We start from the raw sequence: 23547 nt of genomic DNA, 5'->3' as shown, positions 1-23547 counted from the left end.
CCCACACTGATGCCAGTGTTGGATGTATTAAAAAATGCACACAGAGGGCATCTTAGAGATACCCCCTGTATTTTACCCAATTGTTCAGTGCAAGACTGACTGGTCTGTGCCAGCCTGCTGCTGAGAGATGAGTTTCTGACCCCATGTGGTGAGAGCCTTTGTGCTCTCTGAGGACAGAAACAAAAGCCTGCTCTGGGTGGAGGTGCTTCACACCTCCCCCCTGCAGGAACTGTAACACGTAGCAGTGAGCCTCAAAGGCTCAGGCTTCGTGTTACAATGCCCCAGGGCATTCCAGCTAGTGGAGATGCCCGCCCCCTGGACACAGCCCCCACTTTTGGCGGCAAGTCCAGGAGAGATAATGAGAAAAACAAGGAGGAGTCAGTGGCCAGTCAGGACAGCCCCTAAGGCAGAGGTCTTCGAACTGGGGGGCGGGCCCCCCTAATGGGGCCTCAAGTGATCCCAGGGGGGGGGCGCCAAACTCTGGCCAAAATAAATATTATACAGATAACATGCCTTTGTTTTAAACAGAAGCATGTTATTGCAGTTTAAAAAAGGTAACAGAACTTAACTGCAATGTTTAAATAGGTTTAGACATATTTAAACATTGCCATCTTTCTAAAATAATTGCGAATAATTCTGAGAGGGGCACAATTAATTTTATTTTCCAACTGGGGGGGGCGCGCCATTAAAAAGTTTGAAGACCACTGCCCTAAGGTGTCATGAGCTGAGGTGACTGACTTTTAGAAATCCTCCATCTTGCAGATCGAGGATTCCCCCAATAGGATTAGGGATGTGCCCCCTCCCCTCAGGGAGGAGGCACAAAGAGGGTGTAGCCACCCTCAAGGACAATAGCCATTGGCTACTGCCCTCCCAGACCTAAACACACCCCTAAATTCAGTGGTTAGGGGCTCCCCAGAACCTAAGAAACTAGATTCCTGCAACCTAAGAAGACGACGACTGCTAAGCTGAAAAACCCTGCAGAGAAGACGGAGACACCAACTGCTTTGGCCCCAGCTCTACCGGCCTGTCTCCCCCCTTCTAAAGACACTGCTCCAGCAACGCTTTCCCCAGGGACCAGCGACCTCTGAATCCTCAGAGGACTGCCCTGCTCTAGAAGGACCAAGAACTCCCAAGGACAGCGGCTCTGTTCACCCAAGACTGCAACTTTGTAACAAATGAGCAACTTTAAACCAACTTGCGTTTCCCGCCGGAAGCGTGAGACTTGCTACTCTGCACCCGACGCCCCCGGCTCGACTTGTGGAGAACAATCACTTCAGGGAGGACTCCCCGGTGACTGCAAGACCGTGAGTAGCCAGAGTTGCCCCCACGATCCCCCAGTGACGCCTGCAGAGGGAATCCCGAGGCTCCCCCTGACTGCGACTGCCTGCTTCCCAGATCCCGACACCTGGTAAAGACCCTGCACCCGCAGCCCCCAGGACCTGAAGTATCGGAACTCCAGTGCAGGAGTGACCCCCAGGAGGCCCTCTCCCTTGCCCAGGTGGTGGCTACCCCGAGGAGCCCCCCCCCCCTTGCCTGCATCGCTGAAGAGACCCCTTGGTCTCCCATTGATTTCCATTACAAACCAGACGCGTGTTTGCACACTGCACCCGGCCGCCCCTGTGCTGCTGAGGGTGTACTTTCTGTGTGGACTTGTGTCCCCACCCCCCGGTGCCCTACAAAACCCCCCTGGTCTGCCCTCCGAAGATGTGGGTACTTACCTGCAGGCAGACTGGAACCGGGGCACCCCCTTCTCCATTGAAGCCTATGCGTTTTGGGCACCACTTTGACCTCTGCACCTGACTGGCCCTGAGCTGCTGGTGTGGTAACTTTGGGGTTGCTCTGAACCCCCAACGGTGGGCTACCTTGGACCCAAACTTGAACCCCGTAGGTGGTTTACTTACCTGCACAAACTAAAACTCTTACTCCCCCCAGGAACTGTGAAAATTGCACTATGTGTCTACTTTTAAAATAGCTATATGTGATTTATGTGAAAACTGTATATGCTATTTTGCTAATTCAAAGTTCCTAAAGTACCTACCTGCAATACCTTTCATTTGAAGTATTACATGTAAATCTTGAACCTGTGGTTCTTAAAATAAACTAAGAAAATATATTGTTCTATACAAAAACCTATTGGCCTGGAATTGTCTCAGTGTGTGTTCCTCATTTATTGCCTGTGTGTGTACAACAAATGCTTAACACTACTCCTTTGATAAGCCTACTGCTCGACCACACTGCCACAAAATAGAGCATTAGTATTATCTCTTTTTGCCACTATCTTACCTCTAAGGGGAACCCTTGGACTCTGTGCATGCTATTTCTTACTTTGAAATAGTACATACAGAGCCAACTTCCTACAGCGTCCAACTGAGCAATCGTGCTCTGCAATGGATGACCTAATGTGGCTTGGCGTCAGGTGTGATGGGAGGTGGGGAGTGTTGCTGGTGTCTGGGTAGATCGCTGTGGATGCTGATGTCCTGATTCCATGCCTCTACCTCAAAATGACTGAGAAGCCTATTGTTGCATGAGCACATTCTGGGGTGTTCTCTGATGATATCCCGTCCCGGAGCCTCGAAAGAGACAAAGTTACTGGTGGAACTGCTGAATGGGTGCAGCTAGGCCTAGAGATCAGGCAATGGCCTTGTTCTCTTTAAATCTTTGCAAGGCTGAGTCCGCCTTTGCTCCAACAGCCTACAGCCAGCAAAGGGCATGTCCATTAAGATTTGCTGGATGTCACTGGAGAAGCAAGAAGAGCAAGGTGGTCAGAAACGTATTTGGGTTAATCCAACATGTGGACGTCTGTACCACTAGGGTTTCTGAAGTAGGATGTTGCAGGAGGAAATCCGGGTCCCCGGAGGTAGGCCTAGGCCACTTTGCTACCTGCCTGTTGACCAGAAGGCAAGACCTTTGTTTTGCCCAGGTGCCCAACAGTACATCACAAAGAGACTCATTAAAGACTAAAAGAGGTTTTTGAATGGTCTGTCCTGGATTACGAAAATCCGTCAGGATTTGTTTTGTTTTACCTTTGTAGTAGTGTCCAATACTTGTGTCACTTTCCTAATTACAGTAGTGAAGGAGGCAGACTTCTCTGTTGTCATTACAGGATTAGGAGATGAAAGCCCAATGTCTGGAAAAGGTATTCAGGTCACTGGCATCTTGCAAATCTTGAAGTTTGTTTTCATCGTAAATGTAATAAAAGTTGGAGTCATCAAGTTGTTGGAATGATTCAGGATCCAATAGGAACTAAAGAAATGTTGTTTGCGGCCTTGGAGGAGGCTGCAGGTGAGTCTTATTAAACTATTTGCTAGGCTTCTGGTGTTGAGGTTCACACCAATGGTGTTGTTTGTAGTGTTGAATGATGAGATGGAGATGGTGGAGCACAGCGCAAGCAAAGGACCTGCCTAGAGTTGAGGTTGAATGGCGCAGTCAGCAGCGGGGATGGATCAGCTGGTGGTTAATCGATTGGAGGCCACCTGGCCTCTTTCGGGACAAAAGGTGTGCATTAGGGATTTGGAGGAGTACCTAACATCTAGTACATGGCCAGTCTCAGCTCTTGAAGCTGTTGTGGGATCACGGAGGGCACAGCGATATCAGAGTTCATCAGGAGCAACGCCGGAATTGGTTCCAAAGTTGAGGAACAAGTCTGCAATGAGGAGGTACCCGTGGTGTTGCAAGACTCCAACTAGTGGTGTGGTGGGATGACAAAGAGCTGTGTTTGGACTGCTTGTGCTTTTTTGGCTTTCTAGTACTTATCTGAGCTTCGTGACTTTGACGACGATCAATCAAGAGATCGGTCTCAGGAGTGAGGTCTCAACCAAGACTTCTAGGACTTCATTCATAGTTCAGCATTGGCTTCATGTCGTAGATGACCTTTCAGTTCACCTTTGCACAGTAGGTGCACAACGCTGAGCCTTGCTTGGAGCAGAGGCACCGGACATAGACATCACAGGTGTCAGTCACTGACATCTGGCAATTCGACTCCCTGCACGGTTTGTGACCTGTGGTTCTAGGAGGGACAATCATCGCACACTGAAAATGTTTGAGGGAAAATACTTCTCTCAAGCTGACAGGATAAATGAACCTCCTGGTCTGCTTTGGGATGTGCAGAAAGAAAGGAGTTAGTGCTAACATGCTGAGGTGGTCCACATACAGTGGACCAAATGCGGCGCCGCACAATGCCACTAATGAAGCGCAAGGGAATTACCACTGAAAAATCTCCAGATCCAGTCTCACAAGGTGAGAAATCTGTGGTTAGAAGTCTCTATCTCAACAAATATTTTCAAGTAAAAAATTTCAGAAAAGACACTATGCATATCGTCACCTGGTAATCTGAACGCCATATTAAAAAAAAAGTCAACACTGCTTATTGGTAGAAACTAATAACATAGAGGAGCAGTTAACCAAGACTGAAGGTTCCTTATTAATTGGGTTTCACCTTAACGTTCAGATACCATGGCTCCTGAACAATAGTACTGAGAGTGAAACAAGGATCAGCCAGTCTCTTTCCAATGCTTTACTTCCATGATTCAGCAGAAATGCCCCAATGCACAAAGTACAGCGGATATTGGGGGCAAGCATGTCCTACTGTAGAGCTACATTAGCCAGGTCTGAACCTTCCAAGGCGTAAGTCACACATACGCTGCCCAAGAAGATGGCGTTTTTAATAACACATGAGCAAAAGGTGAACAGCAACTTGGGTTTAGTGAAATACAAGACTACACTTTCATGCACATTGCTGCTATGTTTGAAAGGCATCAAGGCATGCTAGAGACAACTCAGAACATTGTACTGCTCTAGAGCGCAGACATTTGCTTCAGGGATGATTTGTACATGGTGGGGGACTCGTCTTTAGGGATTCTACTCAAGGTCTCGGGCTGTAGCTGGTTACTGTGTAGCTTCTATATTCCAAATTTCTAACAGAGGCAACAAAAAATAGACTGCGTATGAGAGGCAACCAACACCACCTTCTGTTTCTATTCAATGTTTACAACCAGTGTTATTACTGAAAGAGGATGGGCCTGGCCTCTTCCCTTTGCATATAGAAGATGACTGGATATATGGTTAGCTGAGTATGTTATAATTTTATTTGCCACTGAAAAGGGGCAGATGCTCTGCAGAGGTGTAAAGCAGCCAACAAGCCCTTACTCTTGGCAAACTCTTTGGTTAGTCTGTTTCAATCATGGTCTTACTTAGCACCTTAAACCAGTAGACAGACAATAAACAACTGAAATAAAGGGTTGAAGGTGCAATGGACTGAGGTACTTCCAGTACTCCAAAAGGGTTAGTAAACCAAATATTACAACTTGTAAGTGATTAACAGCTGTCCTTTTAGATAAAATGAAATAACTGTCTGTCGAGGAGCAGAGCACTGGTCCACACTAGATGGTTGGTGCATTATAAATCTTGATTATTAATTATCTGTCATTTTTTCCTGGCCATCATGTACTGTACTATTCCCTCTCTCCCCCAAATACCAACGGCCTTTGAACTCTTGTGGATTTTGGAAGTAAAGTTTCTAACTAGTTCCTTTGTGGAGGAAGGGTTTAGGCTATATAATCTTTCTTCTATATCCAAAAGGTAAATCTACTTATTGATGCTTGCATTATAAATGTGTTTTTGTGACCGTTAAGCCTTTATGCCAAGGCCCCTTGGTAATAAGTAATCACCAGTCAAAAATTGTAAATCAGCACTGGTAGATCTGGGCCACCAAAACAACCTCACTTCAATTGGTTAGACAGGTTAGTGTGTCTCTGCACTTGAAACTCCAAGGGTGCAGAAGACGAGCAGCAACATTTTACTCTAGGAAGTGGTGGAGGGTTAGAGCATTACACACTGAATAATGCACAGTGATGTCAATATTAAGCCAGTGCTATAACTTCAAAGACTAATAGGAGTTTTCATGAAGGGTACAGAAAAAGAGAAATTAGAATTAAATTTCACCCAAACAACTGTATAGTAACAGCAAAAGTTAGATTTTTATACGGCGTTGAATCCTTTGGCCAAAGTTGTTGTATGGGAGCAACATTCTTGTTAATCTTTGCCACTCGTCAGTTTTACGTAAACAGAGGTTAATCAATATGACCCTGCTGCCAGGTAAAGGAATGACATTTTTCAAGCTTAGACATGATACACATGGCATTCTGCTTCCGTGTCTCAGACTGCAACCTGGAGACCTTGGTGGACTTCAGACCCACTTGCTGAATTTCTAGACTAATAGTGCAAAATATAATTTAGTCCTGAAATTCTACCATCCAAACAAGGCCCGCACTCAAGTAAAACTGGGGTGATGAACTCAGGGGGCCAAGAGCTGCACTATCCAGTTCAAAGGGATATTAGTAGTCTAATTATGATCAATTAGGGGTGCATCCTCAAGATAAACTAGTATAAGACCAAAGTGTTCACAAAGCTCTTTTAAAGTTATTTTAATGGGAATAGATGCAACAGTGGGCCCGCAACCACAGTGCCAACCTAAGGGGTCATATTTCAAAATAGGTTGGTCCCTGTCAAGGTTTTTCAGGGGCATAAGCACCATGGGACTGGAACAAACCGGCGAACCCCAGAAATGATCAGTTCTAACGGTAACCTGTCATTTAGGTGTAGGTTCAATTACAAACTACAGTATCACAGGAACTGTAATAGCCAGAGTGAAGATGCCAACAGCTAAAGAAGTCAGATGCCCAGCTACAATTAAAATAACACAACTCAAAGGCAGCTGTGGATATGAAAATCCCCTGTCTCCCTTAGTGGCTGGTGCGGACACATACTAGCAGGTAAGAGACGCTGCAGGCTAATCACAGATGAAGCACCAAAAGGAATCTCCAGCTCGACAAAGAAGCAGGTCATTTTGAATTGCTTTTTCTGACTCTGGCCAAATGCAATGCAAAGATATCTAGGACAAAGAGATCCATTAAAGAAACGGCAGCTGAGACCTACTGTCAACTTGCACCTGTGGAGGTCTTATTAGATGTCAGAGGTTGGTTCCTTTACAAGCGGACCAGCTCCAGCTTCCATTCTTCTGGGATTAACCTTAGACTTAAGAGGGATATCCATTCGTCAAGGTTCTATCTCTGCCAAATTTCCTAACACTGTTGTGAAGAGTACAAGAGGACCTACATTTATTTCACTTTTGAAACACAGGCAGACAGCTACATTAAAGTTCAATGTCTCCCTTCAGTCACGAGGAAGTGTATCTTTGCACAGTCCTAGTCTTGGTGGATTTTTATGTAGCATGACTTAGTTTGAATAACTTGGAACAGGTAAAGTTCAGAATATTTATTCAAGCCAGGCCGGTACAGCCGGAGACCTCTCTTCGCTAGGTCGCAGCCAGCAACACTGGAAATGTTGCAGGGATGGGTTTAAAGGAGCTAAAAGGAAACCTACTCAATTCAGTGGGTTCGAGGATGGGACAGGGATAAGGTCTAGAGCTGTAACAATGGCAACAGACAGATTGTTTGGCCCACCATGAACAAACAAAAGCCTCCAGGAGGACACCTCACGAAGCCATGCAGTGTCCCACATGGACACATTCCACGTACATCCACCACAGGTGGAACACATGCATAAAAAATAACCCACGCATGAAATAGGCAAGGACCCATCCCCGATCCTCCACACTTTAAGGGGACTAGACTGAACGCTTGGGGGGGGGGGGGGGGGGGAGGAGGGCAGTGAACAGGCCCCCCTAAATTACGGATGCAGGTAACAAAGATCTACACCCCCCAGCTTGAATCTGATACAACTACCAGTTACCTCATAGGTGTACCTCTAGGTGTGTCCAACTTTCTGTATCAGCCCATTCTCGCTCACTCATGCACCCTTGTTGACAAGCATTCTCCAAATCTGTTCTTCAACATGAATAAACATTCAAATTAATGACAACAGTGAACCTTAGATGAAAGCCAGAAGCTATCAGAAAGCAAGGATCCTAGGTAGATAATGGCAGGGGTTCACATTGTGGGAATGGTTCTATATGGGAGAAGCTTTTCCTCAGTGACAACATGGGAGCGCTCCTTTTATTAGGGGCCCTTTGAACTGGCTTCATAAGTAAATTTGGTCTGGCCATGGTGTGTATAAAATGCTTTTCACCAACTTTCACAGAACTGAAGATTGATAGTGCTACAGCATAATCGTAACCGAGAAATAAAACAGTGGAGCACTGATAAACAAAGATCCTTTCCCTCCATGCACAGTTTTAGATGTACTGCTCCAGTTTCAGCAAATGACTTATTTTCATTACAATCACAAGGTTCCAAACCAAAGCACGGTCATCCCAAAAACATCGATCCACTAGGGCAATTTGTAGAGTCTTTACTTATGTTTTTATTTTTAGGGAATACTGATCGCTAAAGCTTAACAGAGGTGGAGCTGTTAAGAAAATGTTCCAGTAACTGCCTGGTTGGTCTGCTTCAGATGATCTCTTTAGAATATGCAGAGGGCAACAACGTAACAGCAGGTCAGCAGGAGATATTATACCCTGACTTAACAGGCCCATCACTATTTTATAACCAGGACTGCTGGAATTATGTCAGGGGAGGCCGGAATTATGTGACCGGGTTGGGTAAATTATACAACAAGAAAAGCCAAGTTATGCAGCACATTGTGTGATCTTAATTTTCTTGTAATTTTAAAAACTTGCTAACACTGGGCATTGTTTGCACCTCATTAGTACTAGTTTAACACCCAAACATGGCAATAAGCAACATAAAGGTGACTAGTCAACCTTTGCAAAGGGCCGTAAATTTAGCTGCGTTTGTTGTAACTTTTGAACGGTTTACGCTAGAAAGAATTATTTGTTGTTAAAATCTGCAGATTATGCAGTAGAAGATGGATTATGATGCAAATGTGATAACTATAATTATGCGGAAAATGCTGGAGCCTCACAACTGCACGATTCCAGTGGCACGGTTTCTAACCATCACTTGAACAGCAATCTTTACATACCGCTGGAGCTTCAGGGGGGGCGATCCTCAGACCCTGAGAAAGGATGCCAGCGAAGTTAGTGGTGCGGGAGCCGTGCCAAAGCAGCTGGCGATTGTGAAGTTCTGTGAATGGTTTATAACGCTGTCGTTCTCCCTCCCGCTCGATCTTAAAGATCTGTGTTTAAGTGGAAAAACAAAAAGAACATGAGCATAGATAACTGCTGGGTGTTGTACAAAATGCTTCCTTTTAAATAAAGTAAACACTGTTCAGCATAAAAAACACAAAAAAGTTTCGAGCAATAAACCCACAGACAGAAATATATCATATTAATAGGATGAGAAAAGCACTGCAGACACCACCCACATAGCCCCCGCAAAAAGGATCACAATGCCATTTACTAACACAAACTCTGAATTAAATTAGAAATTTGTACTCACATCCACGACTTCCAGGTCAAAGGCATTGTGCGTAGCAGCATGGGTATTCTTAACGTATTGTTTTATTATATTGGCTTCTTTAGAATCGGGAGCCACAACCTGACAACAAGGAAAACAGTTGAACCATTAGTTGAATAAAAATACTAAATGAAACGCGCATCTGGAGAGTCAAGGCTCAGCACGATGTACTCTGGTACCATCATGAGGCTTGGGTAATGATAAACAAGCCAAGAACCCTGTGCCTATGCATTCGGTGGATGCGCTATCTGCACTGATCAATAGTCAAACAACCTCCCTCTGTCCCCGATCCGACACATTCATACTGGCAATGGATCCAGCTGCTGGAGCACATAAGCCAGATGGACAATCACTTGGCCATCCACCTCCAACCACAACACTGTTGACTAATTTCCTGGTCCAACCATCCCACCAGACTCAAGGCCACACGAGCAGTGGCCCCTCCACATCACACTGCACACTCATTATCAACACACAGAGAGTGGACACTGACAGACAAATGCAAACCAAGAGAACTTGGTTACACTGCTGAACGTGACTCCACCAAAGGGTGAACCAGACTCTTCTCCAAAGAAGCCCGCAAACTTTGATGTAGCTTTTGGAAACTTGAGGCAGTCTTTTACTCCATCATCCAGACAACTAACACATGTTCAGACACTTGCTCTGGCACTGATCATAACTAGCTCTGCTTTCCCCTGAACAAAGCAGCCTTCTTGCTCATGTTTACTTACTCACGTCTTCATGCAAGGAATACAGCATAAATCGATTATTGAAACAAACACCAAATGTGATGGGCCGGGACTCAGTAAATGGAAGATACGCTTACCTTTATGTCAGTTTTAATCTTCTCATACTTGACATCGATGGGATCTTTACCACCTTCATCCGTCCCACTTCGGAGAAGACTGTAGGCCACTTCAATATCCAGCAGATTGTCCAGCATCTGTACTTTCGCCTAAGAGCAGACAGAGGAAGGACCTCCAGGTTTATAAGGCTTGTTTCATTGTGACTTACAAATTGAAAGCACACTGCAGGCTCTTTAGGTAGCATCAAGCCGGTTCTCAGACAGTGATAGTGGATCATTGTTAGGTCGAGCTCTGCTGAGAGAGACAATCTTCATGAAGTCAATTTGAGGAGTTTCTCGTTTTTGTACAAATTTAAATCGTTAGGCTCAAACCAAGCTGTGGCTATTTCACTACTCCTGGAGAAGCCCAATTTTCTTGACTTGGAGGACACAAGGTTATATCAAAACTTCTAAACGAGATGCGCTGCAAAAGCAGTCAGCGAGCACCAGGTGGTTTCCCACCACTGGCACTACGCTGCCCCACGCACTGCTAGTCTCCCCCCTTCAGGATCATTCCGCTCACCTGCCAAACGCTGTGGCGCTGGTGTCTGGTGGTGGTGACAGCTGCAGGATCAGAATGAATGCAAAGCTATTCCTCAGCCTGTCTCAGCCAACTTGAAAGCATACTGCATTACAAATATATCACGATCACGCCCTGGGGCTGCCTGCCTCGTCCCATCGAGAAGACGCTGAAAGTACAACTGCTTGAGCTTGGGTAACCAATGATGGTATAGAAATCCACAACGCAGCAGAATATCCCACAGGTGAGTCTACTGACTTACGAACACTAACTTTTAGCAACAGAGCAGGCATGGAGAGGCCTTTCCTGTTTGTTGGAAAATCTGAGACATTTGCATTGGGAAAAATAAAATGGTTGGGATCTTTACTGAAGAAGAATAAATGGTTCCCTAGTTGAATCTCAATAACAAACGATGACTGCTACCAAGAAGGTTGTTATTTAGACAGCTGGCTTAAGGCACTTATAGCCACTGATCTGAAAGGATTATGGATCTAAACTACCAAAATACTAAGTCTGAAGCTGGGTATGCACTGATAACAGGTTTGGAATTACCCAAGTGAGAAAAAATGCCTCTGGAATAGTTTTTTTTTTTTTTTTAACTTGTAGAGTCCTAAACAATACGCTTGGCAACTGCAAAGGCTGAACAGCATACATTTGCAGCATGTGCTGCTGTAGATCACATGCTGTGCAAACTCCTGCCATTTAGTGTTGGGTTCAGACGCTGCAGATGGTTTTTCCATCGAAGGAGTTTTGGCTTTGAGGCGACTTGTGATACCTCCCTTGGAAGCTAAAATGCACCAGAAGACAGACTCCACCTCAGACTTTTTTTTACCCCGTCATTGGGTTTGGACATGTTTTGAAAGCTCTATCGGTGCTACACAACAGAAAACAATCTCTTAGCATCAGACACCCTACACATAATCAAGCATTTGATAGAAACATCTCAACATCGACAGTGTCGAAGTTAGATTGTGTGACAAACCTCAGGCCATGCTGTAGAAGAACGCTGGGGGTGGGAGGTCTTGTGTGCAGAACACACCATTTATATTCTCAGGGGAGTGGAATCCCTATCACCCGATGCACCAAGAAAATTTTACTAATAAGTCTCTCCAACACTACATAATTTAGCACCCAAATATCAGCTTTAAATATATTCTGGAAATTCAACCATTTTCCCCAACCATCACCTTATGAGTTTTGAAAATACACACATTTTCATCTTGAAGATGCACTTTTCAGTTAAGGTATTTCATCCTGCTTTTCAGTATAAATAGGTACTGCACACATTTTTGTTTTCGAGAGAGTTTCTATTACAAAGTCCTTCTCTTCCTCCACAACATTAAACTTTACTGGTGGTCAGGGCCCCTCAGAATGATTGTGTGGGGCTTAACAATATCAGCCAGAGATGATATTGCCATATGATAGGGATCTAAAGATGTGTCTTCTTGCAGATCCAAATGATAATCACACCACAGGTCGTCCCCATCCTCCAGAGGGACAAATTCCTCTTACGGGACAGGCAAATCTGTAGGGTCCTGACCAGTACAGAATGTACTGGTGATAGAGATTATACAGGGGACCGAGATGGTGGTGTTGGCTCCCTAGGTCTTGGTGTTTTTGGAACTGGATATGTAATAGTTCTTCAGAGATGCTCTTCTCGACCACAAGTTTCCTTTTCCTTCAGGCAGGATGGTCAGTGGATGTTGGCTGTGTCGAAGGTGATATGGCCAGTGATGGGATGTATAGTATATATTTAGGGTCAAACCTGATTTGAGGACAGGGTCGTCGCGCAATATTAAGTTAGACAGTTGCAACATCCAGGCTTTAGGTCTGACTTCTTGAGTCTTTCCCACTGTTGAGCTCAGCTTTTTGGGTCAAGTGGTCTGGGGTGCAGTGGTAAGTGAGACACAGCTCTCTTGTGGTCATTACTTACTCTGGATTTCGGAACTCCTCTCAAGATCAAGCTACAGAAGGAAGATCTTTGAAGTGTGTTGCGTGTGGAGTGAGAAGTGCAGTTTGTGCCACAGGAGTGGGTTTCTTTATGGGGCCTGGAGACAAGCATTCACATACATCAGAGGCAACAGAGGTGACACGATCAAGGAGTCTTGCATCACTGGGGTACTGGAGCCTGGCCCCCACTTTGGTAACGGTTTTCTCGATGTCATTGATGCTGGGCGCAGTAAATAGCTACGGCTAACATTGGTACTGGTCCCGCCGCCTATCTCTTAGTTGCTGAATAGTCTTTTTTCACCAGAAAGCCTAGCAGGCTGGATCATTTGAATTCATGGGGTCCGTTGGTAGACAAAGTTTACAGACCCAATGTGGATTTGACCATGGGAATTTCATTCTCATGTGACCTGCCCTAAGGTTTTCTGGTCCAATGTCATCTCCAATGAGGTCATATGATGTTTACCAGAGAATGAAAATGTCACTTACCCAGTGTACATCTGTTCGTGGCATCAGTCGCAGTAGATTCGCATGTTCTGCAATAGCTCGCCATCTGGTGTTGGGCCGGAGTGTTACAAGTTGTTTTTCTTCGAAGAAGTCTTTCGAGTCACGGGACCGAGTGACTCCTCCTTTTGTCTCCATTGCGCATGGGCGTCGACTCCATCTTCGATTGTTTTTCCCCGCAGAGGGTGAGGTAGGAGTTGAATTGTAGTAATAGTGCCCATGCAATGGAGTGACTAAGTATGCACCTATTTAAGGTTGAGATGATACATATATAAATAATTGAAGGTAACTTCCAAACTGCTACAGGCTCCCGGGGAGGCGGGTGGGCACATGCGAATCTACTGCGACTGATGCCACGAACAGATGTACACTGGGTAAGTGACATTTTCAGTTCGATGGCATCTGTCGCTGTAGATACGCATGTTCTGCATAGACTAGTAAGCAGTTATTTCCCCAAAAGCGGTGGATCAGCCTGTAGGAGTGGAAGTAGTCTGAAATAATGTTCTTAATACAGCTTGACCTACTGTGGCTTGTTGTGCGGATAACACGTCTACACAGTAGTGCTTGGTGAATGTGTGAGGCGTAGACCATGTGGCTGCCTTACATATTTCTTGCATTGGGATGTTTCCTAGAAAGGCCATGGTAGCACCTTTCTTTCTGGTTGAGTGTGCCCTTGGTGTAATGGGCAGCTGTCGTTTAGCTTTAAGGTAGCAGATTTGGATGCATTTAACTATCCATCTGGCTATACCTTGTTTTGAAATTGGGTTTCCTGCATGAGGTTTTTGAAATGCAATAAAGAGTTGTTTAGTCTTTCTGATGTTTTTTGTTCTGTCAATGTAATACATCAATGCACTTTTGACATCTAATGTATGTAGCGCCCTTTCAGCTACGGTATCTGGCTGTGGAAAGAACACTGGAAGTTCCACTGTTTGATTTAGATGGAACGGTGAAATAACCTTTGGCAAAAATTTAGGATTGGTCCTTAAGACGACTTTATTTTTGTGTAGTTGTATAAAAGGTTCCTGTATTGTAAACGCCTGAATCTCGCTTACTCTTCTTAGGGAAGTAATGGCGATGAGAAATGCCACCTTCCAGGTTAGGAACTGTATGTCGCAGGAGTGCATGGGTTCAAAAGGTGGACCCATAAGTCTAGTTAGGACAACATTTAGGTTCCCTGAAGGAACAGGTAGTGTTCTTGGTGGTATAATTCTCCTAAGGCCCTCCATGAATGCTTTAATGACTGGTATCTTATATAGGGAAGTTGAATAGGTAGTCTGCAGGTATGCAGAAATTGCTGCAAGGTGTATTTTAATGGAAGAGAAAGCTAGGTTAGACTTTTGTAAGTGAAGCAAGTAACCCACTACATGTTCTGGAGTTGTGTGTAATGGTTGTATTTGATTAATATGGCAGTAGCAAACAAACCTCTTCCATTTACTTGCATAACAGTGCCTGGTGGATGGCCTTCTGGCCTGTTTTATGACTTCCATACATTCTTGGGTAAGTTGTAAGTGCCCGAATTCTAGGATTTCAGGAGCCAGATTGCTAGATTCAGCGATGCTGGATCTGGGTGTCTGATCTTTTGGTTGTTGTAGGAAGTTGGCTCTGTATGTGCTATTTCAAAGTAAGGAATAGCATGCACAGAGTCCAAGGGTTCCCCTTAGAGGTAAAATAGTGGTAAAAATAGATAATACTAATGCTCTATTTTGTGGTAGTGTGGTCGAGCAGTAGGCTTATCCAAGGAGTAGTGTTAAGCATTTGTTGTACATACACATAGACAATAAATGAGGTACACACACTCAGAGACAAATCCAGCCAATAGGTTTTTATATAGAAAAATATCTTTTCTTAGTTTATTTTAAGAACCACAGGTTCAAATTCTACATGTAATATCTCATTCGAAAGGTATTGCAGGTAAGTACTTTAGGAACTTCCAATCATCAACATTGCATGTATACTTTTCAAGTTATTGACAAATAGCTGTTTTAAAAGTGGACACTTAGTGCAATTTTCACAGTTCCTAGGGGAGGTAAGTATTTGTTAGTTTTACCAGGTAAGTAAGACACTTACAGGGTTCAGTTCTTGGTCCAAGGTAGCCCACCGTTGGGGGTTCAGAGCAACCCCAAAGTCACCACACCAGCAGCTCAGGGCCGGTCAGGTGCAGAGTTCAAAGTGGTGCCCAAAACACATAGGCTAGAATGGAGAGAAGGGGGTGCCCCGGTTCCGGTCTGCTTGCAGGTAAGTACCCGCGTCTTCGGAGGGCAGACCAGGGGGGTTTTGTAGGGCACCGGGGGGGACACAAGTCCACACAGAAATTTCACCCTCAGCAGCGCGGGGGCGGCCGGGTGCAGTGTAGGAACAGGCGTCGGGTTCGCAATGTTAGTCTATGAGAGATCTCGGGATCTCTTCAGCGCTGCAGGCAGGCAAGGGGGGGATTCCTCGGGGAAACCTCCACTTGGGCAAGGGAGAGGGACTCCTGGGGGTCACTTCTCCAGTGAAAGTCCGGTCCTTCAGGTCCTGGGGGCTGCGGGTGCAGGGTCTCTCCCAGGCGTCGGGACTTTAGGTTCAAAGAGTCGCGGTCAGGGGAAGCCTCGGGATTCCCTCTGCAGGCGGCGCTGTGGGGGCTCAGGGGGGACAGGTTTTGGTACTCACAGTATCAGAGTAGTCCTGGGGTCCCTCCTGAGGTGTCGGATCTCCACCAGCCGAGTCGGGGTCGCTGGGTGCAGTGTTGCAAGTCTCACGCTTCTTGCGGGGAGCTTGCAGGGTTCTTTAAAGCTGCTGGAAACAAAGTTGCAGCTTTTCTTGGAGCAGGTCCGCTGTCCTCGGGAGTTTCTTGTCTTTTCGAAGCAGGGGCAGTCCTCAGAGGATGTCGAGGTCGCTGGTCCCTTTGGAAGGCGTCGCTGGAGCAGGATCTTTGGAAGGCAGGAGACAGGCCGGTGAGTTTCTGGAGCCAAGGCAGTTGTCGTCTTCTGGTCTTCCGCTGCAGGGGTTTTCAGCTGGGCAGTCCTTCTTCTTGTAGTTGCAGGAATCTAATTTTCTAGGGTTCAGGGTAGCCCTTAAATACTAAATTTAAGGGCGTGTTTAGGTCTGGGGGGTTAGTAGCCAATGGCTACTAGCCCTGAGGGTGGGTACACCCTCTTTGTGCCTCCTCCCAAGGGGAGGGGGTCACAATCCTAACCCTATTGGGGGAATCCTCCATCTGCAAGATGGAGGATTTCTAAAAGTCAGAGTCACCTCAGCTCAGGACACCTTAGGGGCTGTCCTGACTGGCCAGTGACTCCTCCTTGTTTTTCTCATTATTTTCTCCGGCCTTGCCGCCAAAAGTGGGGCCTGGCCGGAGGGGGCGGGCAACTCCACTAGCTGGAGTGTCCTGCTGGGTTGGCACAAAGGAGGTGAGCCTTTGAGGCTCACCGCCAGGTGTCACAACTCCTGCCTGGGGGAGGTGTTAGCATCTCCACCCAGTGCAGGCTTTGTTACTGGCCTCAGAGTGACAAAGGCACTCTCCCCATGGGGCCAGCAACATGTCTCGGTTTGTGGCAGGCTGCTAAAACTAGTCAGCCTACACAGATAGTCGGTTAAGTTTCAGGGGGCACCTCTAAGGTGCCCTCTGGGGTGTATTTTGCAATAAAATGCACACTGGCATCAGTGTGCATTTATTGTGCTGAGAAGTTTGATACCAAACTTCCCAGTTTTCAGTGTAGCCATTATGGTGCTGTGGAGTTCGTGTAAAACAGACTCCCAGACCATATACTCTTATGGCTACCCTGCACTTACAATGTCTAAGGTTTTGCTTAGACACTGTAGGGGCACAGTGCTCATGCACTGGTACCCTCACCTATGGTATAGTGCACCCTGCCTTAGGGCTGTAAGGCCTGCTAGAGGGGTGTCTTACCTATACTGCATAGGCAGTGAGAGGCTGGCATGGCACCCTGAGGGGAGTGCCATGTCGACTTACTCATTTTGTTCTCACCAGCACACACAGGCTTGTAAGCAGTGTGTCTGTGCTGAGTGAGGGGTCTCTAGGGTGGCATAAGACATGCTGCAGCCCTTAGAGACCTTTCTTGGCATCAGGGCCCTTGGTACTAGAAGTACCAGTTACAAGGGACTTATCTGAATGCCAGGGTGTGCAAATTGTGGATACAATGGTACATTTTAGGTGAAGGAACACTGGTGCTGGGGCCTGGTTAGCAGGGTCCCAGCACACTTCTCAGTCAAGTCAGCATCAGTATCAGGCAAAAAGTGGGGGGTAACTGCAACAGGGAGCCATTTCTTTACACAAGCCCCCCCCAGCCCACAGGCCAGGAGACTCAGCCAACGCTGGAAGAGTCTTCCTAGTCTGTCAGGCGAGGAAGAGTAGAGGAAATGGCTGGTTTGTTGCAGGGCCTACTCTGCCTTACATCCTCCTGTTCAGGTCATTCCCTCTGGGGAACTGACCCACTTCCACAGTGATAGGACCTAGTCTGAACTGCCTCTTGTCTGTGCTTTTTATGTCTTCACCCATTCTCTCTATTTTGAGGTCAGAGGTATCCACCTCTGCTAATCTTATCTTAGCCAAGGTCACCCCTAGCTTACCCAAAGAGGTTACCCAGAGCTGGAGTAACCCCACCATGACCAACAGGGTCAGGGGGCCTAACTTGTTATTTGGCAGGGGGTCAGACCACCATGCCAAGGATAGTGCAGCCATAAAGGCTAACACCCAGCAGAGGCCACTGACAGCTGTCAGTGCCCAGAACCACACCTTTAGCTCTTCACCTAAAAGGGAAGGGGCTAAGTTACAGGCTTCTTTGGGTTCAGGTTGCCTGTCTGCTGTATTGGAGTGGGGGGTTACCACATCTCGTAGTGAACACCCTTCTTCCACTCTTTCTTCTGTTAGCTGAGGAGCCACCCACTCAGGTTTAACAGTTGCCTGACTAGCCAGGACTTCTTGTGGGTCAGGTTGGACTTTATCAGGGCCATTTTTGGAGTTCTCCCCTACTGGAGCAGAATCTCCCTGGCTTGCTGTAACCTTGTGTAAGGAAATGCCTCCTTGGCATGGTTGCCCCCTGACTTTTTGCCTTTGCTGATGCTATGTTTACAATTGAAAGTGTGCTGAGGCCTGCTAACCAGGCCCCAGCACCAGTGTTCTTTCCCTAACCTGTACTTTTGTATCCACAATTGGCAGACCCTGGCATCCAGATAAGTCCCTTGTAACTGGTACTTCTAGTACCAAGGGCCCTGATGCCAAGGAAGGTCTCTAAGGGCTGCAGCATGTCTTATGCCACCCTGGAGACCTCTCACTCAGCACAGACACACTGCTTACCAGCTTGTGTGTGCTAGTGAGGACAAAACGAGTAAGTCGACATGGCACTCCCCTCAGGGTGCCATGCCAGCCTCTCACTGCCTATGCAGTATAGGTAAGACACCCCTCTAGCAGGCCTTACAGCCCTAAGGCAGGGTGCACTATACCATAGGTGAGGGTACCAGTGCATGAGCATGGTACCCCTACAGTGTCTAAACAAAACCTTAGACATTGTAAGTGCAGGGTAGCCATAAGAGTATATGGTCTGGGAGTCTGTCAAACACGAACTCCACAGCACCATAATGGCTACACTGAAAACTGGGAAGTTTGGTATCAAACTTCTCAGCACAATAAATGCACACTGATGCCAGTGTACATTTTATTGTAAAATACACCACAGAGGGCACCTTAGAGGTGCCCCCTGAAACTTAACCGACTATCTGTGTAGGCTGACTAGTTTTAGCAGCCTGCCACAAACCGAGACATGTTGCTGGCCCCATGGGGAGAGTGCCTTTGTCACTCTGAGGCCAGTAACAAAGCCTGCACTGGGTGGAGATGCTAACACCTCTCCCAGGCAGGAATTGTCACACCTGGCGGTGAGCCTCAAAGGCTCACCTCCTTTGTGCCAACCCAGCAGGACACTCCAGCTAGTGGAGTTGCCCGCCCCCTCCGGCCAGGCCCCACTTTTGGCGGCAAGGCCGGAGAAAATAATGAGAATAACAAGGAGGAGTCACTGGCCAGTCAGGACAGCCCCTAAGGTGTCCTGAGCTGAGGTGACTCTAACTTTTAGAAATCCTCCATCTTGCAGATGGAGGATTCCCCCAATAGGGTTAGGATTGTGACCCCCTCCCCTTGGGAGGAGGCACAAAGAGGGTGTACCCACCCTCAGGGCTAGTAGCCATTGGCTACTAACCCCCCAGACCTAAACACGCCCTTAAATTTAGTATTTAAGGGCTACCCTGAACCCTAGAAAATTAGATTCCTGCAACTACAAGAAGAAGGACTGCCTAGCTGAAAACCCCTGCAGCGGAAGACCAGAAGACGACAACTGCCTTGGCTCCAGAAACTCACCGGCCTGTCTCCTGCCTTCCAAAGATCCTGCTCCAGCGACGCCTTCCAAAGGGACCAGCGACCTCGACATCCTCTGAGGACTGCCCCTGCTTCGAAAAGACAAGAAACTCCCGAGGACAGCGGACCTGCTCCAAGAAAAGCTGCAACTTTGTTTCCAGCAGCTTTAAAGAACCCTGCAAGCTCCCCGCAAGAAGCGTGAGACTTGCAACACTGCACCCGGCGACCCCGACTCGGCTGGTGGCGATCCAACACCTCAGGAGGGACCCCAGGACTACTCTGATACTGTGAGTACCAAAACCTGTCCCCCCTGAGCCCCCACAGCGCCGCCTGCAGAGGGAATCCCGAGGCTTCCCCTGACCGCGACTCTTTGAACCTAAAGTCCCGACGCCTGGGAGAGACCCTGCACCCGCAGCCCCCAGGACCTGAAGGACCGGACTTTCACTGGAGAAGTGACCCCCAGGAGTCCCTCTCCCTTGCCCAAGTGGAGGTTTCCCCGAGGAATCCCCCCCTTGCCTGCCTGCAGCGCTGAAGAGATCCCGAGATCTCTCATAGACTAACATTGCGAACCCGACGCTTGTTTCTACACTGCACCCGGCCGCCCCCGCGCCGCTGAGGGTGAAATTTCTGTGTGGACTCGTGTCCCCCCCGGTGCCCTACAAAACCCCCCTGGTCTGCCCTCCGAAGACGCGGGTACTTACCTGCAAGCAGACCGGAACCGGGGCACCCCCTTCTCTCCATTCTAGCCTATGTGTTTTGGGCACCACTTTGAACTCTGCACCTGACCGGCCCGGAGCTGCTGGTGTGGTGACTTTGGGGTTGCTCTGAACCCCCAACGGTGGGCTACCTTGGACCAAGAACTGAACCCTGTAAGTGTCTTACTTACCTGGTAAAACTAATCAAAACTTACCTCCCCTAGGAACTGTGAAAATTGCACTAAGTGTCCACTTTTAAAACAGCTATTTGTCAATAACTTGAAAAGTATACATGCAATTTTGATGATTTGAAGTTCCTAAAGTACTTACCTGCAATACCTTTCGAATGAGATATTATATGTAGAATTTGAACCTGTGGTTCTTAAAATAAACTAAGAAAAGATATTTTTCTATATAAAAACCTATTGGCTGGATTTGTCTCTGAGTGTGTGTACCTCATTTATTGTCTATGTGTATGTACAACAAATGCTTAACACTACTCCTTGGATAAGCCTACTGCTCGACCACACTACCACAAAATAGAGCATTAGTATTATCTATTTTTACCACTATTTTACCTCTAAGGGGAACCCTTGGACTCTGTGCATGCTATTCCTTACTTTGAAATAGCACATACAGAGCCAACTTCCTACATTGGTGGATCAGCGGTGGGGTACAAGACTTTGCATTTGCTGGACTACTCAGCCAATACCTGATCACACGACAAATTCCAAAATTGTCATTAGAAATTGATTTTTGCAATTTGAAAAGTTTTCTAAATTCTTAAAAGACCTGCTAGGGCCTTGTGTTAGATCCTGTTTAGCATTTCTTTTAGAGTTTAAAAGTTTGTAAAAGTTTGAACTAGATTCTAGAACCAGTTTTAGTTTCTTAAAAAGTATTCCAACTTTTAGAAGCATAATGTCTAGCACAGATGTGAATGTGGTGGAACTCGACACCACACCTTACCTCCATCTACAGATGAGAGAGCTAAGGTCACTCTGTAAACTAAAGAAAATAGCAATGGGCCCCAAACCTACCAAAGTACAGCTCCAGGAGCTTTTGGCAGAGTTTGAAAAGGCCAACCCCTCTGAGGATGGCAACTCAGAGGATGAAGATAGTGACTTGGAGGGAAATTCCCCCCCTCCAGTCCTACTTAGGGAGAGCAGGGCTTCTCAAGCCCTGACTCCACAAATAATAGTCAGAGATGCTGGTTCCCTCACAGGAGGGACCAACAACTCTGAAATCACTGAGGATAACTCCAGTGAAGAGGACATCCAGTTAGCCAGGATGGCCAAAAGATTGGCTTTGGAAAGACAGATCCTAGCCATAGAGAGGGAAAGACAAGAGATGGGCCTAGGACCCATCAATGGTGGCAGCAACATAAATAGGGTCAGAGATTCTCCTGACATGTTGAAAATCCCCAAAGGGATTGTAACTAAATATGAAGATGGTGATGACATCACCAAATGGTTCACAGCTTTTGAGAGGGCTTGTGTAACCAGAAAAGTGAACAGATCTCACTGGGGTGCTCTCCTTTGGGAAATGTTCACAGGAAAGTGTAGGGATAGACTCCTCACACTCTCTGGACAAGATGCAGAATCTTATGACCTCATGAAGGGTACCCTGATTGAGGGCTTTGGATTCTCCACTGAGGAGTACAGGATTAGGTTCAGGGGGGCTCAAAAATCCTCGAGCCAGACCTGGGTTGACTTTGTTGACTACTCAGTGAAAACACTAGATGGTTGGATTCAAGGCAGTGGTGTAAGTAATTATGATGGGCTGTACAATTTATTTGTGAAAGAACACCTGTTAAGTAATTGTTTCAATGATAAACTGCATCAGCATCTGGTAGACCTAGGACCAATTTCTCCCCAAGAATTGGGAAAGAAGGCGGACCATTGGGTCAAGACAAGGGTGTCCAAGACTTCAACAGGGGGTGACCAAAAGAAAGGGGTCACAAAGACTCCCCAGCAGAAGGGTGATGAGACAACCAAAACTAAAAATAGTAAAGAGTCTTCTACAGGCCCCCAAAAACCTGCACAGGAGGGTGGGCCCAGAGCCTCTTCACAAAACAATGGGTACAAGGGTAAAAACTTTGATCCCAAAAAGGCCTGGTGTCATAGCTGTAAACAGCATGGACACCAAACTGGAGACAAGGCCTGTCCCAAGAAAGGTTCCACTCCAAACTCCCATCCAGGTAACACTGGTATGGCTAGTCTCCAAGTGGGATCAACAGTGTGCCCAGAGCAAATCAGGGTCCACACTGAAGCTACTCTAGTTTCTGAGGGTGGGGTGGATTTAGCCACACTAGCTGTCTGGCCGCCTAACATGCAAAAATACAGACAGCAACTCTTAATTAATGGGACTAGAATAGAGGGCCTGAGGGATACAGGTGCCAGTGTCACCATGGTGACAGAGAAACTGGTTTCCCCTGGCCAATACCTGACTGGAAAAACTTACACAGTCACCAACGCTGACAATCAGAGAAAAGTACATCCCATGGCAATGGTTACTTTAGAATGGGGAGGGGTCAATGGCCTGAAACAGGTGGTGGTCTCCTCAAATATCCCAGTGGACTGTCTGCTTGGAAATGACCTGGAGTCCTCAGCATGGGCTGAGGTAGAGCTAAAAACCCATGCAGCCATGCTGGGTATCCCTGAACTGGTGTGTGTGAAAACAAGAGCACAATGCAAGGCACAGGGTGAAAAAGTAGAGCTGGAGTCTGGAAAAATGGCCCAGCCTACCAAGAGAACAGGAAAGTCAGTTGGGAAACCAACTGCAACACAGCAAAAGAAAGGGAACCTCTCTTCTCAGGAAGAAGTTCTGCCCTCTGAGGGAACTGAGCCTTTGGAACTTGAACCTTATCAGGTTGAGCTCTTAGGCCCAGGGGGACCCTCAAGGGAAGAGCTGTGTAAGGGACAAGAAACCTGTCCCTCTCTTGAAGGCCTTAGGCAGCAAGCTGCTGAAGAGTCCAAAGGCAAGAAAAATGGAACACATAGGGTCTATTGGGAAGATGGGCTCCTGTACACTGAGGCCAGAGACCCCAAACCTGGTGCCACTAGGAGAGTGGTAGTGCCTCAGCTGTTCAGAGAGTTCATCCTAACATTGGCCCATGACATTCCCCTTGCTGGACATTTGGGACAAACCAAGACGTGGGAGAGGTTAGTCAACCACTTCTACTGGCCCAATATGTCCAACATGGTTAAGGAGTTTTGCCTCTCCTGCCCCACCTGTCAAGCCAGTGGTAAGACAGGTGGGCACCCAAAGGCCCCCCTCATTCCACTTCCAGTGGTGGGGGTGCCCTTTGAAAGAGTGGGTGT

General features: G+C 46.9%; 1 protein-coding gene across 1 annotated transcript in view; it reads right to left on the bottom strand.

Annotated features, from left to right (window-relative positions):
* PARP1 (poly(ADP-ribose) polymerase 1) overlaps positions 1-23547 on the bottom strand; it is a 377066-nt gene that overhangs the window by 68197 nt on the left and 285322 nt on the right. Inside the window, exons 17-19 of the mRNA XM_069236169.1 lie at positions 10201-10329; positions 9357-9455; positions 8941-9093 (exon numbers count right to left, since the gene is read on the bottom strand). Of these exons, the coding sequence (XP_069092270.1) occupies positions 8941-9093; positions 9357-9455; positions 10201-10329 (381 nt within the window). The remainder of the gene's footprint in view (positions 1-8940; positions 9094-9356; positions 9456-10200; positions 10330-23547) is intronic.

Source organism: Pleurodeles waltl, chromosome 5 (assembly GCF_031143425.1).
Source record: "Pleurodeles waltl isolate 20211129_DDA chromosome 5, aPleWal1.hap1.20221129, whole genome shotgun sequence".
NCBI lineage: Eukaryota > Metazoa > Chordata > Amphibia > Caudata > Salamandridae > Pleurodeles > Pleurodeles waltl.
The sequence above is the reverse complement of the archived record's forward strand: the minus strand, read 5'-3'. Positions and strand labels throughout refer to the sequence as shown.